Source organism: Heloderma suspectum, chromosome 4 (genome assembly GCF_057233095.1).
Source record: "Heloderma suspectum isolate Gila_16-S chromosome 4, 16-S_ref, whole genome shotgun sequence".
NCBI lineage: Eukaryota > Metazoa > Chordata > Lepidosauria > Squamata > Helodermatidae > Heloderma > Heloderma suspectum.
The window spans coordinates 72,087,937-72,102,144 of NC_139461.1; the positions used below are offsets into that span (position 1 = coordinate 72,087,937).

General features: G+C 42.6%; 1 protein-coding gene across 1 annotated transcript in view; it reads right to left on the minus strand.

Moving 5' to 3' along the window:
• The window catches only part of ASXL3 (ASXL transcriptional regulator 3), a 117,034-nt gene that overhangs the window by 16,554 nt on the left and 86,272 nt on the right, over window positions 1-14,208 (minus strand). The window contains exon 7 of the mRNA XM_084848086.1: window positions 10,865-11,028. Coding sequence (XP_084704212.1) covers window positions 10,865-11,028 — 164 coding nt within the window. The remainder of the gene's footprint in view (window positions 1-10,864; window positions 11,029-14,208) is intronic.

A 14,208-nucleotide genomic window follows, 5' to 3' on the forward strand; every position in this document is an offset into this window, starting at 1 on the left:
TGCCATTCAGAGCACAAAGTGAGCAAACAAACAAATAAGGCCCACATGTGATTAAGTTGTAACCTGGGGCAAATGAACATAAATTAATAAATGACATTGCTTTATAACAAATCAGACCATTTATCCATCTAGCCCAATATTGTCTACTCTGGCTGACAGGTGTCAAGTAGAGTTGTTTCCAGCTCTTGCTATCTGTGGTCCTTTTACTGGGCATACCAGTAATTAAAGCTCGGACCTTCTACATACAAATCACATGCTCTATGCTGAGCTATAATGCCTAGAAAAGCAACTGAATGATGCTGCCCCCACCATACAATTAACTGCAATGTACACCTAGTTGAACCTAGCTTGTATACGCAGAGGCTGAGTAAAATCAGTCTCAAGGTGATGGAGACTGGAGAGTAAGTAACTAGGAAAACTTGCAAGCAATCACAAATATACCTTCCCATGAGAAATAAAAGAAGATTGGCTTACAAAACAATTTTGCACACATCACAACCACAATCCAGAAAAGCACAAGCAAGAGATCCACCTGCTTAGTGGAACAGTAGCTTACTATGTGAAACAAGCAGAGGACAGGGTAGCAGTACAAAATAAAGTCCCTTTAGCAAATTCTGCATTGCAGCCAACATCTTAAATCATTTTACATTATGCTATGAAAACTGAATGATTTATAAAAAATATCAGTCATTATCTTCTGATATTAGCTAGGCATTAAAGCACTTTAGTTGCTGCTCCATTTTTTTGTTTTGTTTTTAATAGAAGGTTGACTGCTTCCTGAAATAAAGTTAGGGACAGAAAATGTATCTTAGGCACTGATATTTTGTAGTCAGGTGGTGGTCTAAGTGCTTTTGGAAACCGTGCCACCTGCCCACTACATTAAGGGAAGTGATGCCATGGCACAACAGAAAACAGCAACTTCGGTTAAACAGGTGACAAGATAGAACTAAATGGACAAGATTGGGTTAATCCTACCTTATTCTCTAAAATAAGCCCTCTAAAGGTCTTCTGCACTGCCTGAGTCTCCCTCGACGATCAGAATCTTCTCATGCTTTCCTGTTACTTCCGAAACTACTTGCCTTTAGGGGCTGAAGTCCAGGTGATACTTGGTGCATTCCAATAATCCATCACCTGTCTCACCCACTTCACTTTGTCTCAGATGTGATCAGACAAAAACAGAGTGAAGTGTACTGATCAACTTTGGCTGATGTGGATCAGGAATAATATGCTGACTCCTGTTCAAGTCCTTGGGAGCACACATGAAGACGCTGGAAAACAAGACCTGCTGCAGAGCATTCAGGATAGGAATGACCTAATCAGCACCTGCTGGTGAGGCCAATGGGTCATGGAATATGAAAAGTTCAAGGCCATCTTGTCAGGAGATAGGAGACGCAGCAAAGAGAATGGATATTACCGTATGAATGGATATTACCGTATGAAATGGATACCAAATGGATATTACCGAATGGATATTACTGTATGAAATGTTTGGGAGCCAAACCATTCAGACATCAGGGGTGTTCGTGATCCTCCATCTGTAGGGCTACTTGAGCAGTTGGCTTATCTAGGGTGAACCATTCCATTCACGGGAACATTTCACACCGCAACCCATGAAGCAAAATTTGAAAGCACAGGGGGAAAAGTCACCATCCCTTTGGTTACTGCTTGGCCACCCAGATGCTTCACCACTGCAATTTTTTTCTGCAGAAAGTGTCACTGGTAGATCAAGCTTCTAATGATTTGGGAAGGTGCACAAATGGGTTTCTACCTCCAACCATTAGATAGTGGTTTCAAAAGAACTATGAAGGCTGGTCTGGTAAGGAAAAGGCACTCCATTAGTCCTGGCCCCCTCTGCTCTCCCTTATGCCAATGCTGCCATTTGGAAGAAGATTCTTGGGTGAGTGGAGGAATATGTGGATCTGCTTAGCCTTCTGAAAGTCAAAGGTGAAAGAAAACAGTATGCAAAAATAATAGCCAGGAACAGATGAAACCGCTCACGTTGGTCAAATGAGTTTTTGCCATTGCTGTTTATAGAGGAGTTGTTACAGAGGCTCAACCTTGGAGGGTGGTTGTTCTTATTTCTGATATATTGAACCTATGAATCTTCCAGAGTCCAGTTTGCTTTGGGCGTGATGAAACTTTCTGTAAGAGAGCAGCTATAAATCCTTATATGCCTTGAGACTAGACACATACCGAGTTGAGCTCCCATAGAAGTCAGACTTTAAAGCAGAGTCCTGAGGGAGTACAATAAAGTTGTGGCCAGTGTTTAGACTCAGTTTGATTCCTTGTGCAACAGTTCTTCCTTTTGGCTGCTTGTGCCACCGTTGTGATGCTTAGCTATGGTTGTTTTATCTTCCAGTTCAGGGAAAAATTTCAACTGATAACCTTTCCCAAGTAATATACAGTATTAAATTTGGTGGGGGTTCCTTTGTGTGTAAACATGTGTCCTTTTAAGAAGCTGACCCACTTCCATGATGTGTCTACCAATCTTTATTAATTTTAAAAAAGAGAACTACACATTTTAATAATTCCTGTACAGCATAAGTTCCTCAGAATATGGGAGGAAGTTGCTGTAGTAGTGAATCTATACCCAGAGGAGTATTATGCATCTCATACAAACCAAAGAAGGAAAAACACCTAAAAGGCAACATGAATGTCAATTTCTAGACACAATAGGGTGTTATTTTAATGATTTCATAATGTTCGCAGTTGAGACTCTGGTGCAAGGAAATACATGGTCTACTCTTTCCCCTTGTGTACTCTGATTTTTTTCCAGGATTCTGTGACCTAAACATTATTTCACTATAATTATAGGTTGGGTTAACATTTATGGGAACCACTGTAATGAATTCTAGTACACTAAGGACCTGCTCAGTGATACGCAACTACAGTAAGTTACAAAAGCAGGTGTCTGTACAACTAACAGTCTAAATAGGTGTCCAAATCAAGGTGTGGCTATCATTCTAGGAAGACAAATTTAAAATAACTAATAGAGAAAAAGTAAGAAAAATTCCTATATGAAAAAGATACTGTAGCATTCAAGATAGTGCGCAATATTTTATGGAAATGTCTTGCCAATCGTATGTGCAATTTGAACAAGAGAATCACAAGACATGACTGAGAGAAGCTTTGGGACCATGAGGGAAAGTAGGTCATTTTATTGTGTGATGAAGAAGAGTCTTATACAGCAATCCAAACCCTGTGGAAGACCAGCGGGGGGATCACTGGATGCAATGGAAGTACTGCTCTGCTGGCAGAAAGAAGCCCTGCTGATAGCCCTACTGCCATGGAGAACGCCCCTCTCCCCCACTCGTGGTAAACCCACATAAAGCTATGTGGATACAGAAATGCCAACAAGCTGTATTCCTGCTGTCAGTAGGGCCTGGGCATTCGGGGCATATGTTTGGGGTGGCCTTGGACCATAGGATCCAAAGCCCTCTCTTTCCACCAACATGCCCAAAGACTGTACCACCACCCCCCCCCCAACTGTGCTGGACTGGAACTGGCAGAGTTATTTCCCTTCCAGTTCCTCCACCATGGAAATCCCCCTGCCAAAACCCCCTTAAAACTGCTTTGCCTGCTCACTGAAGCAGAACCTTTGGGAGAACTACTCTGTGGCAATGTAAGCCCCGCTTTGTAATCCTGAGCACTAGAACTGGTGCTTTGAAATTACAGGAAATACCTGGAAGACAAAAGTCAGTGACTGATGGATGATAGGGAGAGGTTTAGGTGGCAATGAGTCAAGGAATATTTGCTGTACTGCTAAGACACTGTGCTAAGACACTGTTGCACTTAGGGCTCTGTGGTCAAAAACACCAGGAACTTTTTGTTGCTCACAATTACTTGGAGTAGGTAATGTGGGAGGTCTAAAACCCTTAAACTTATATTGCCTCCAAAGTCACTGTTACATTATTCCTAATAAACTTTCCCACTATTTCACTTGCACATGAAAAGGATATAGGGATTCATAACCTTTATTTACCTCTTCCTCTCCTCTCTAGCAAATGCTTAAGCCTGCAGAAGTTTTAGTCATAAATCTTTAGTCACAAAAGACTGGATTAAAAAGTCTTACATTGCATGAATTGTTTAGTATTGTTGATATCAACTGTTGCCAAACTATTAGTTTAAAGGCCCCCGTGCATCTCGATCAGAATATACAACCACTAGTGGTCCCAGAAGAGGGTTAGCAGCCTCCATTCAGATCAGAAGATGCATCTAGCCAGTTCATCAAGGTCTAGATGAAGATCACAAGTCAGATACGTATCTGCTTCTACAGAAGGATCTCCCTTCCTGAATCTGGGCACAAATTCACAGCAAATGAACAATCAAGGAAGATGGATCACACAGTGGTATTGTGACAAATGATAACCGAGAGAAGTAAATGAAAATGTAACAATGGAAGAGATATTCTTCTCATTTTCCTTGCCAATTCCATCTCTCTTCAAATAAATCAACTTACTGGAAGTCATTCATCCATTAATTCAGGACTCTGATTTTACTCCTAACTTCATTTATTCTATAAGTATTTTTGTGCTGCCATTCAGTCATACTCCCAGGGCATTACACAACCATTTTAGTTTTGGCATATACCTATATAAAGTAGAATGTTTATAATGTGACCAAGATTATTAAACTACTGCATTTGTACAGAATGGGTGTGGACTAAATGGAAATACTGCACTTACCACTGAATGTCTGTTCTTCTTAAAAGAAGGTAGGACAGCTAGCAGTGGGACAGGCCCCTTCTCTGGGGCCAGGAAGGCAGTCAAGTCATTTCCAGGGGAGGAAAGGCCTCTTTCCCCTGAACCCCCAGATACTTCAAACCAAGCTAGCATGAGGAAATATTATACATCTCTCCCCCAAATAGGAGAAAAACAGTTTAGTGAGCCAACTTAAGCCATGGAGGCTAAAAACCAACACAGAAACCAAAACTTCCTAAGGGAACCAAGAAGAATGGAACAAAACCTTGCTGATAGAGAACACTGAGCGTATGTCCCCTTCCCTAAGGCACATGAAGAGACCAGTAAAAATTTAGTCGCTTGGTACAGAGAAGGGCAGACTGGAGAGAGAAATAGATCCCTTGTACAACTGAAAATGAACCACCCCACCTAATGGGAGAATAGTCAGAGAATAGAGCATCCCCAGAGACAGTCAGTCACACAGAGGGTAGGCCTAGCTGTCCTTCTTCCTCCCAGAAGAATAGAAATTCACTATTAAATATGGAACTTCTGTTTCTCTTCTTGAGAGGGGAGAGCAGATAGCATGGGGATGCCAAAAAGCAGTGCATCCCAGCAGTGCATGACACTCTGAACTGATTCTTCCTAGGACTAGAAAACTCTGTGTAAGGCCAGTCTCCCAAAGGCACCCTTAGAAGAGATGGAAGTGTTTATCTTGTAGTGTTTGGTGAAAGGATGCACCAAGGACCAGGTGGCCACTTTGAATATCTCCTCCAAAGGGGCCGTTTCCCAGAAGACTGCTAAGGTGGCTGCTCCCTAGACTGCGTATGCCACCATATACCCTCAGGTACCTGAAGGTTACTGGAACTGTAGGCTAGGCAATACACTATCTCAGCTACTGGGCAAGACTGACTATGGGGACTCTACGACTGAGGGCTGACTTCTTGATGGAGATAAACAGCACTCTGTGCTGATGGTGTAGTCTCATCCAATCAGTGTAGAACTTTATAGTTCTGCATATGTCTAAGGAATACCATTCCTTTTTCAGAGCTGGGGTCAGACAAGGGCAAAAGGAAAGAAGGACCAATTACTGATCCCTGTGAAAGGCTGAGATGACTTTTCAAATCGAAGTAGGTTCTGGTCATAGGACCACTTTGCCATGTTGAAAAATATACAACTCCTTCTCCAAAGAGCCCCAAACTTGGAGACCCTCTGGGCTGAAGTCACTGCCCTTCAACAATAAGTTTCTGAGATTTGCGGCAGGATTCCACAGTGATGCTTGGGGCAGGAACTGTAGACTCTGTCTGCTGATTTTGATGGCTGAGCTTAGAAACTGAGAGTCCAGGTGTTCTGCTTTGATGGAATGAAAGTGTATTTCTGCTCAGGAGAAGAGAGATATGGCCTCCTTCAGAAGGGTCTTTGAACAGGTGCTGCCCTTTCAGCTGATGTAGCCCTTGGTCACCATGTTGTCCATCTTGAACAGTACATGTTGACCCTGTAGAAGGTGGGTAAAATGAAGAAATGCCAGCCTGATGGCTCTGAGTTCCAGGAAATACATACTGTTCCCCAAGTCTTCTAGAAACTACAGTCTCTGGTCCGAGCTCCCTTGCAACGTGTCCCTCAACCACTCAGACTAGTGTCTGTCATCAGAAGGGCTTGATTAGTTTCCTGTATGGGAAAACCCCAAGACCAGTGTAACTCCGAAGTCCATAGCTGACGGATCTCCATAGCCTGGGCAGGACTTGGATCCCCAGGTCAAGATTGTTGGTGATTTGAAGCAGTTATCCCAAGAGGAGTGTCTGTAGCAGCCTGGAATCTTGCCCAAGGGATGGAATCTAGACAAAATACCATCTTTTCTAGTAACTGTCTAGAGATTGTTGATGGGACATAGGTTTCTTGCACAGAAGCTCTGGTAGAGCCTTCACAAAACTTTTGTCAGTTTGGAGACAGAAAAATTCTGTTGATTTCTGCATTGAGGATCACCTCTCCCTGCCAAGTGCAAAGAGGTCTGTGAAGGAGTTCTGGTTTATTATTTATTTATTTTTATTTAGTGTACTTTTAAACCACCCAATAACCAAAGTTATCTAGGAAGCGGACACTACGTTAAAACATAAAATTCAAATATTAAAACAAAAAATAAGAAGAGCCCAGAATACAACCAAGATAAAATAACCAGCAGAATAAAGTACTAAAATCACTAAAAAAAATTCTAGTTCTCAAAATGACTGGGCTCACAACACAACAACCCACACTCATGGTTGAGTATGGGTTGAGTGTGGGTTGTTGTTGAACTGTAGCTTGTTGTGTTGTGTGAACCCAGCCGTGCTAACAAACTATGCTTTGTTAACCATGAACAACCCACAAAGAGAACCTATGGTTTGTTGTTGGGTTGTTAACTTTGGAATGTTCATGGGTAACAAACTACTGTTGGTTAGCATGGCTGGGTTCACACAACACATGTTTCAGTAACAACCCATGTTTCAACAGTAACCCACGCTCAACCTTGAGTGTGGGTTGTCGTGTTGTGTGAACCAAGCCAATGCCTGGGAGAATAAAAAGGGTTTCACCTGGCACTGGAAAGACCATAATGTAGGTGCCAGGCAAGTCTGCCTGGGGGAGCATTCCACAAACAGCATATCATCGCTGAAAAGGCCCTCTCTCTTGTAGCCACTCACCTCATTTGGTGGGGGCACCTGGAAGAGGACCTCAGATGATGATCTTAATGCCCAGGCAGGTAAATATGGGAGGAGATGGACCCAAGGCACTTAGGGCTTTAAAGGTTAAAAAAACCCACTTTGAATTGGGCCCAAAAATGGACTGGTGGCCAGTGAAGATGCAGAAGCTGGTTGAAGATAAGCTCATCTTGTTGCAGAGTCAAGATGGCCAGAGCCATGCCTTGGAGACACAAGTCATAAGAAGGTGATCTGACTAGGAGATCATCTAGGTACTGACAGACACTCATGTCCTTGGTTTTGTGAAAATCCATTCAAGATACCAGCATTTTGGTGAAGACCCTGGGAGTGGAGAACAGGCCAAATGTAAGTGCTCTGAACTGGAACTGTTCTTCCCTGCACTTGAAATGAAGGAACCTGCAATGCTCTGATAAGTCAGCCCCTGTTAGACTTATCAATGTCAGATGAACCCTCTTTCTGAGAGGGGCCAGGATGGAGCTATCCAGACCTTGCCTGAAGGTTTGATAGAAACAGGAAAGAAGCTGCACCTAGGAAGCGTGTGAAATTCCAGAGAATACCCTTTGCCCCACACCATCTCCAAGATCCCATGGTCAGTTGTAGAGACCCACCAAATCTCCAAGAATCTCAGTAGTCAGCCTCTCGCTGGGTATTCAGGGTTAGTATAGTGAGGCTGAGCTGGGGATTTTGTGGGCCTGGTGAGTTGAGAAGTTGACCTTAGTCTTGGCTCTGTGCTGCTGCTCTCATCTGGGATTAGAGTCCGTGGACAGCTGTTTGGAGGGGTCTGTGGTTTTGTACAGACAAAAAGCATGGAACTGTCTGGTTTTTCTCTTTCTTAAAGGAGTGGGAGACCTCAAAAAGCATACAGCCCCCCTCCACATGTCTGGGCTTCTTTCTATGTGGGTGGGCTGACAAAGAAGGATCAGAAGAAGCAGACCTGATCCTTTTGTGTGCTATAGATTTATGCATCTGAGGAAACTTAGCACTGCTGCATGGAGCAGGCTGTTTTCCTCCTTGCTTCATGTGGGGAGACCCAAGCAAGTGACTGTGGCACTGGCTTCTTGAATGGGACCTAGAGTGAGAGCAAGAGCACTGATGGCTCCTAGAACCACAGCAACCCTTCTGTCTCTATGGGGGAGTGAAATTTGCAACCACTCCTGTGGCTGTCCTAGGAGTGACTATGGAATTTTTTCTGAACTTATCTGTGATGGGGTCCTACCTCTAGAGCAGCCATGGGGAACCTCTGGCAGACAAGGTAACCCAATCCATCTCACAAGGCTGTTCTCCATGGGAATGTCCCCTTTTCCAAACCATGCCCCTTACCTTTTATCTCAGCCAGGGCCTTGAGGTGCTGTTCCTTGAGGTTCTGGCTGAGAGGGCTTCACTTGCTGCTCACCTTCCCTGACTGGGGAAAGTGAGCAGCGGGCAAAGCCAGCTCTGACTCGGCCAGCGCCTTGAGGAGCCACTCCTGCCTCTCACCATCCCTGATCAAGGAAGATAAAACCACAGCCTTTTTGTGTATCTACTGTCAGCTTGGGAAGCAATGGAGCATGGCTGAACCAGACAATGATCAATGGTGGCTTAAATCAACCTGACAAATTCTGGGTGAATGCTCTTTCCCTTGAGTACTGAGGGAGTTGGGAAGCATTTAAATTCTGTGTTTGCTGTGACCATTAATGGAGAAAAGGAAAGGAAAGGTTCCTCCTGTGCAAGCACTGGGTCATTAATGACCCCTAGAGGGACGCCGCTTGCGCTGGAGTTTTCATGGCAGACTATAGCGGGGTGGTTTGCCATTGCCTTCCCCAGTCATGACTACCTTTCCCCCAGCAAGCTGGGTACTCATTTTACCGACCTCGGAAGGATGGAAGGCTGAGTCGACCTGAGCCAGCTACCTGAGACCCGGCCTCCACTGGGATCGAACTCAGGTCATGGGGAGAGTTTCAGTTGCAATACCGCTGCCTACCACTCTGTGCCATACGAGGCTCTTTGCTGGAGAGGGAGACACAAAAAGCTGTGAGCCCTCCCTCCCTCCTTATGCTATAGGAATGGGGTTTGCCATTTCATCAGCAGAAGAATCACACCTTTGTGTTACTGGTCCTGCCGTGGTTTCACCTTCAAGGACTGTGTGTCCTGCGGACCAGGAAGAGACTGTAAGTATCCATGCCAGAGTTCTTTGCCTGCTGGCATATTCAAGGGGTAACACCTATGAGTGTGGATAGCCTGTCCAAACTGATAGGGCATGTGTGGGGCAACCACAACCCTGAGGGAAGCAGTCCCTCCTTGCCTCCAGATCAGGTGGCCCATATGCTAGAGTGGCATGACGAAAGGCAGCTTGCTTCTCTGTTTGCCCTCCTTTGAAGCTGTTGAGAGGCTGTGTGTGTATTTGTTCTGTTGACACTGGGCTCTCATATGCTGGGAACCCTGGTGGAGCCTGCCTGTTCACAGTAAAGGCAGGAAGTCATCTGGAGGTTTGAAGGGAAGACTCTTCTTCCTTTGAAAATGACTTGAAGATTGCTGTCCTGGCCCGGGAGGTGGGTCCTTTCTCCTTGCTAGCTGTCCTCCTCAACTTCAGGAGAGAACCATTAATTCCTTTACAAATGGTAACTTACAAATCACAGGGGGTTCTGACAAAATAATGCACATAGCTTAAGAAGGCTGGCTAAATTCGCAGAAATAATGTTGATGGATAGTACTTTTGTGTTTTTTAAAAAGACCTAGGGAGGTAGAGGGCATTCCCACACTGGAGGCATTCAAGATGAGGCTGGACAGCCATCTGTCAGGGATTGAGCAGGGGGTTGGACTCAGTAGTCTTATAGGCCCCTTCCAACCCTACTATTCTATGATTCTATGTTACTTACGGTGTATGAAATACTGTTCAATAATATGACTAGTAGTCAAATGACCCAAATCCAAAGAACTGTGAAATGAGTTCATAAAGCCATGGGGACTAGTTTTTCTCAAACAGCAGTGTCCTCTGTGGCCTTTTGAAACTGATGGGAGTGATGGGAGGGGGTTGCAAACATTTCTCTTCCATGAAGGGAAGTGAGCCCCTCCCCTTCAAGCATCCTTTCACACCACTTGTAGAGGATGTGACATTGTTTGAGGGAAGAGGTGGGCATCAAGAGAAGAAGGAACATTTGCCATAATTAATAAATATATAGCAGTGCTGGGGGATGAACCAGCAAAAAAAGTGGTTCCTGCACCTTGGCTATTACATCTAAAAGGCCTGATGGAGATCTCATTCTTTGCTGTCATGGCTAACGCCTTTGTTACACCTTTTCTCCTGGAAAGCACGTCTAATCCTTTTTTTAAAACTACATTTGCTATTGCCCATCACAACTTCCCCAGACAACGAATTCCATAAGTTAGTTATGCATGGTGTTGAGAAGCACTTACTTGTGTCAGTGAGTCTGAACAATATGCATCAAGTTAAGCTGTAGAAAAGCAGCAATTAGAAAAGAATTACTATGGAAGCAATTACTGTACATTTTTACTTACCTGTCTATCTACTTCTGGAAGCAAAAGCAGGAGGTATTGTTGGAAATGCTGAGGTAAGGAAAGAAATGTGTGTTTGTTTATTAAAGCCCTCAGGTTAGTGTTCACAAGAATAGATCCTGGTGTTTCTATGTCAATATCCTCGGCTTTGGTCCATTTCAAGTGTCCTGGATTAAACAAAAAAACAAATTTAACCTTACCACAAATACCAGAAAGGAACAAGAGCATAAAAAAAAATTGAGGCCTCATTATATTTTATATAGTACAATACTTTTCAATGTGATGGAGAGGAGTGCAGTCTTTTCTAAGATTCTAAGAGCTTTTCTAAGATTCTAAGAACTTTCCTCTAGGCATCTCACTTTTCCTTCCACATTTGTATAGCTTCCATCCTCCTATCATATTGTAAAGGTAATGCTTTCTATTTTATTTCAGAAACGAAATTACCAAACAAAAGGAAATGAGGCAATTTCCAGTGTCATTATTTCATCCAACTATACTGTTAAAATATCAATGGCTAAGCAACATTTGTTAGAAACAAACGAAAATAAATGCTGTTTAAACGAAGCTGTAGTTGCTTGAGTGCTTTTCAAGCCAACAGCACATTACGCAATCCAATTTTTTCTTTGCATTCTTTCATGAAAAAACCAAAGCAACAGGTGGTAAGCCTGTTAATTAATCATGTTTTTTAAATCTATATTTTCATCCTCTGGCCAAAGAGAAAGTAAAAGCATCTCAACAATTGGATACAAAAGGTCATGTGCCATCAACTATGTGTTCTGTAGCTATGCTCTCCCGAAGGGGTTGCAAATTTTCTCCTTCCTACAGCAGTCTCCCAGACCCCCTGAAAAGCCACTCACAATGGTCAGAGCCACTCACATACCATGAGGTTCAACAGGCTGCTACAAGAAGGGAAAACCAGAAATAAATCCCCCATGGACACGGATACACTTTGCACACGCATGGGCCTCTTTGGATTCTGGCAACATTGCTGGGAACAATGCACACCAATTCCATATGACTTCCAGTGAAAACTCACAGTCCAATTATTTCTTAACTTGTTAAGACATATTCAAGTTTTAATTAACCCAATGCAACAGATTGAAGGAAATGGCTAAATTCCACTGAATTCCAAAACAATTTTTAATCAGTGAGGTTTTAGATAGATAGATAGATAGATAGATGACAGACAGATAGATAGACAGACAGACAGACAGACAGATGACAGCAAAAGGGTTGTATCCAATGGTTGGTCAGTCAAAAGGCTGGTCATGCAGTTAATCTTTCCCCTCTCCTCATAAAAACGTAAGCTGAGCCCTGCTACATCAGACCAACAGCCCACCTAGTCCAGCCTTCTGTTCTCACAGTTGCCAACCACATGGCTATGGAAAGCCCACAAGCAGGACATGAGTACATTAGCACCTGGCTTATCAGGGTTCCTGATTATGTGGGGTTCTGTAAACACGTTTAGCAGGACGTGGTTACAGTGTCCTCTGCGGACCTTCCCCAACAACACCGAAAGGTCAGGAGTGGAGGGAACAGGGTGTGACTCCTTAGCTCCCTCCACTCTTACAGTTAACCCCTCTTCTTTAAACACCTGTAAAAGGCTAAAATCAAATGACGTTCCTGAGAGCCAAAGAGGAACTCATTTGTTGCTGTTAAAGAGACATCTATAGCCTTCTCAATCTGAGAAGCACTAAGCATCTCAATAGAGAAAATAAATTCCTATTTTATAGATAAAAGAAACTAAAACAATTATCCAAGGACACATAAAAGTATACTTCTTTATTTTGTAGAGAATATCTATTCTGGTAGTAGTTTATTATTTACAGTCTCCTGACTACAGGATAAAAGATTTTTTTAAAAAAAAATTTAAATTAAAGGCAGAATCATGAAACAGTCATAGAAGGTCTGATCTGGATAGCTACATTTAAAAATTTAGCAACTTGCCCTGTAAATGAGATGTTTGATCCCTTAAGTTAAAACAATCAACAAGGACTCTAAGGATTGTTCAGGGCTTGCGTAACAGGGTAAATCAAAATTTCTCTAGCCCCTTAATAAAAACTACAGTTGAAGAAGATGTGCAGACCAGACTCCTCCTCTCCACTGATGCAAGGGCAGCAATGTGTTATTAACTGGAATTTTATTATAGCTACCATCTAGAAGTTTAGAGGGTAAACAATTGCACGTAGCCAGAAAAACAGCTTTCCAGTATTTGGGGACAGATAACCAGTTTAAATAGGATATTCCATTTTTTAAGATTGGCCCAAGCAAACCCAATGACCAAAGAGAGCATGGACCCTGTGCTGCTCTGTAGAAGTCTTGAAAATCAATATCCATTAGCCTCTGGTGAATGCCTCTTCCAATTCATACATAACAAATAGGAAGAAGCCAGCCCTGCTGAAACAACTTTTTGCACCACTTCCTTCTTCCAGGCAGGCTTGTAAGAGTCTGTCAGAGACTATCTAGTCAATAAAAAACTTCACTTGAGCATTTCCTATTTTGAATAAGAAAGAGCCTCATTATCAAAAATAATTTCTTGTTACTTTTTCAGCCAAGCGGGAATAGACTAGTATGATAAAGAACTATAACCACAACTAAACCACAAAATTATAACCACAACTAAACACAGTTCTACAAGATCTTCATACTGCCCTTGTTCAAGAGTAAACACTGGTTTTAATGAAGATTTAATTTAGACTGGAGAAAACTGGAAAGATTTGATGCGATGAAGCATCTCAAACCACTGACACAGAAAAGTCTATTTTTTTCATTCATTTACAGCCTCTTCTCAAGATTTCCAGTTCAAAGCAACACTTCTTGAGCTAAACTGAATCAGCCACTCTCCAAATATTGATTATGGGCTATAAAGACCTTTGCTGCAGAAAGTAATCATCAAATTTTATCCAGATGAATTGGAAGAACATTTGACATTTTAATGAATCAGGCAAAACAGATGTTCTTTAGGAAACGGGGATGCCTTGGACATAAAATTTAGAACCTACAGGCAAAAAAAAAAGAAAAAAGAAAAAGAGAGGAAGGTATTGATGCCATAAATAGTAAGTTGATATTTAAAGGCTAAACAACCTCTTTAAGGGCTTATTTCCAACTTATCTGAGATGGCCATTACATCAGATCACTACAAACAAGTCAAAGGATTCAACCGACTACTAAATATGGCCATCACTCTAGAGGTTAAGAAAGAGTTATACAGTTATCATCTTTGAAAAGATTAGATACTGAACTGTGTATGTGGAGTGGGAGGAAAGTCTGCAAATAAATAAAAAGCAAAGAAAAGTATAAGTCCGAAGTGTGGATGGTAATACTGTATTGCTTCAGAGAGCAGGAAA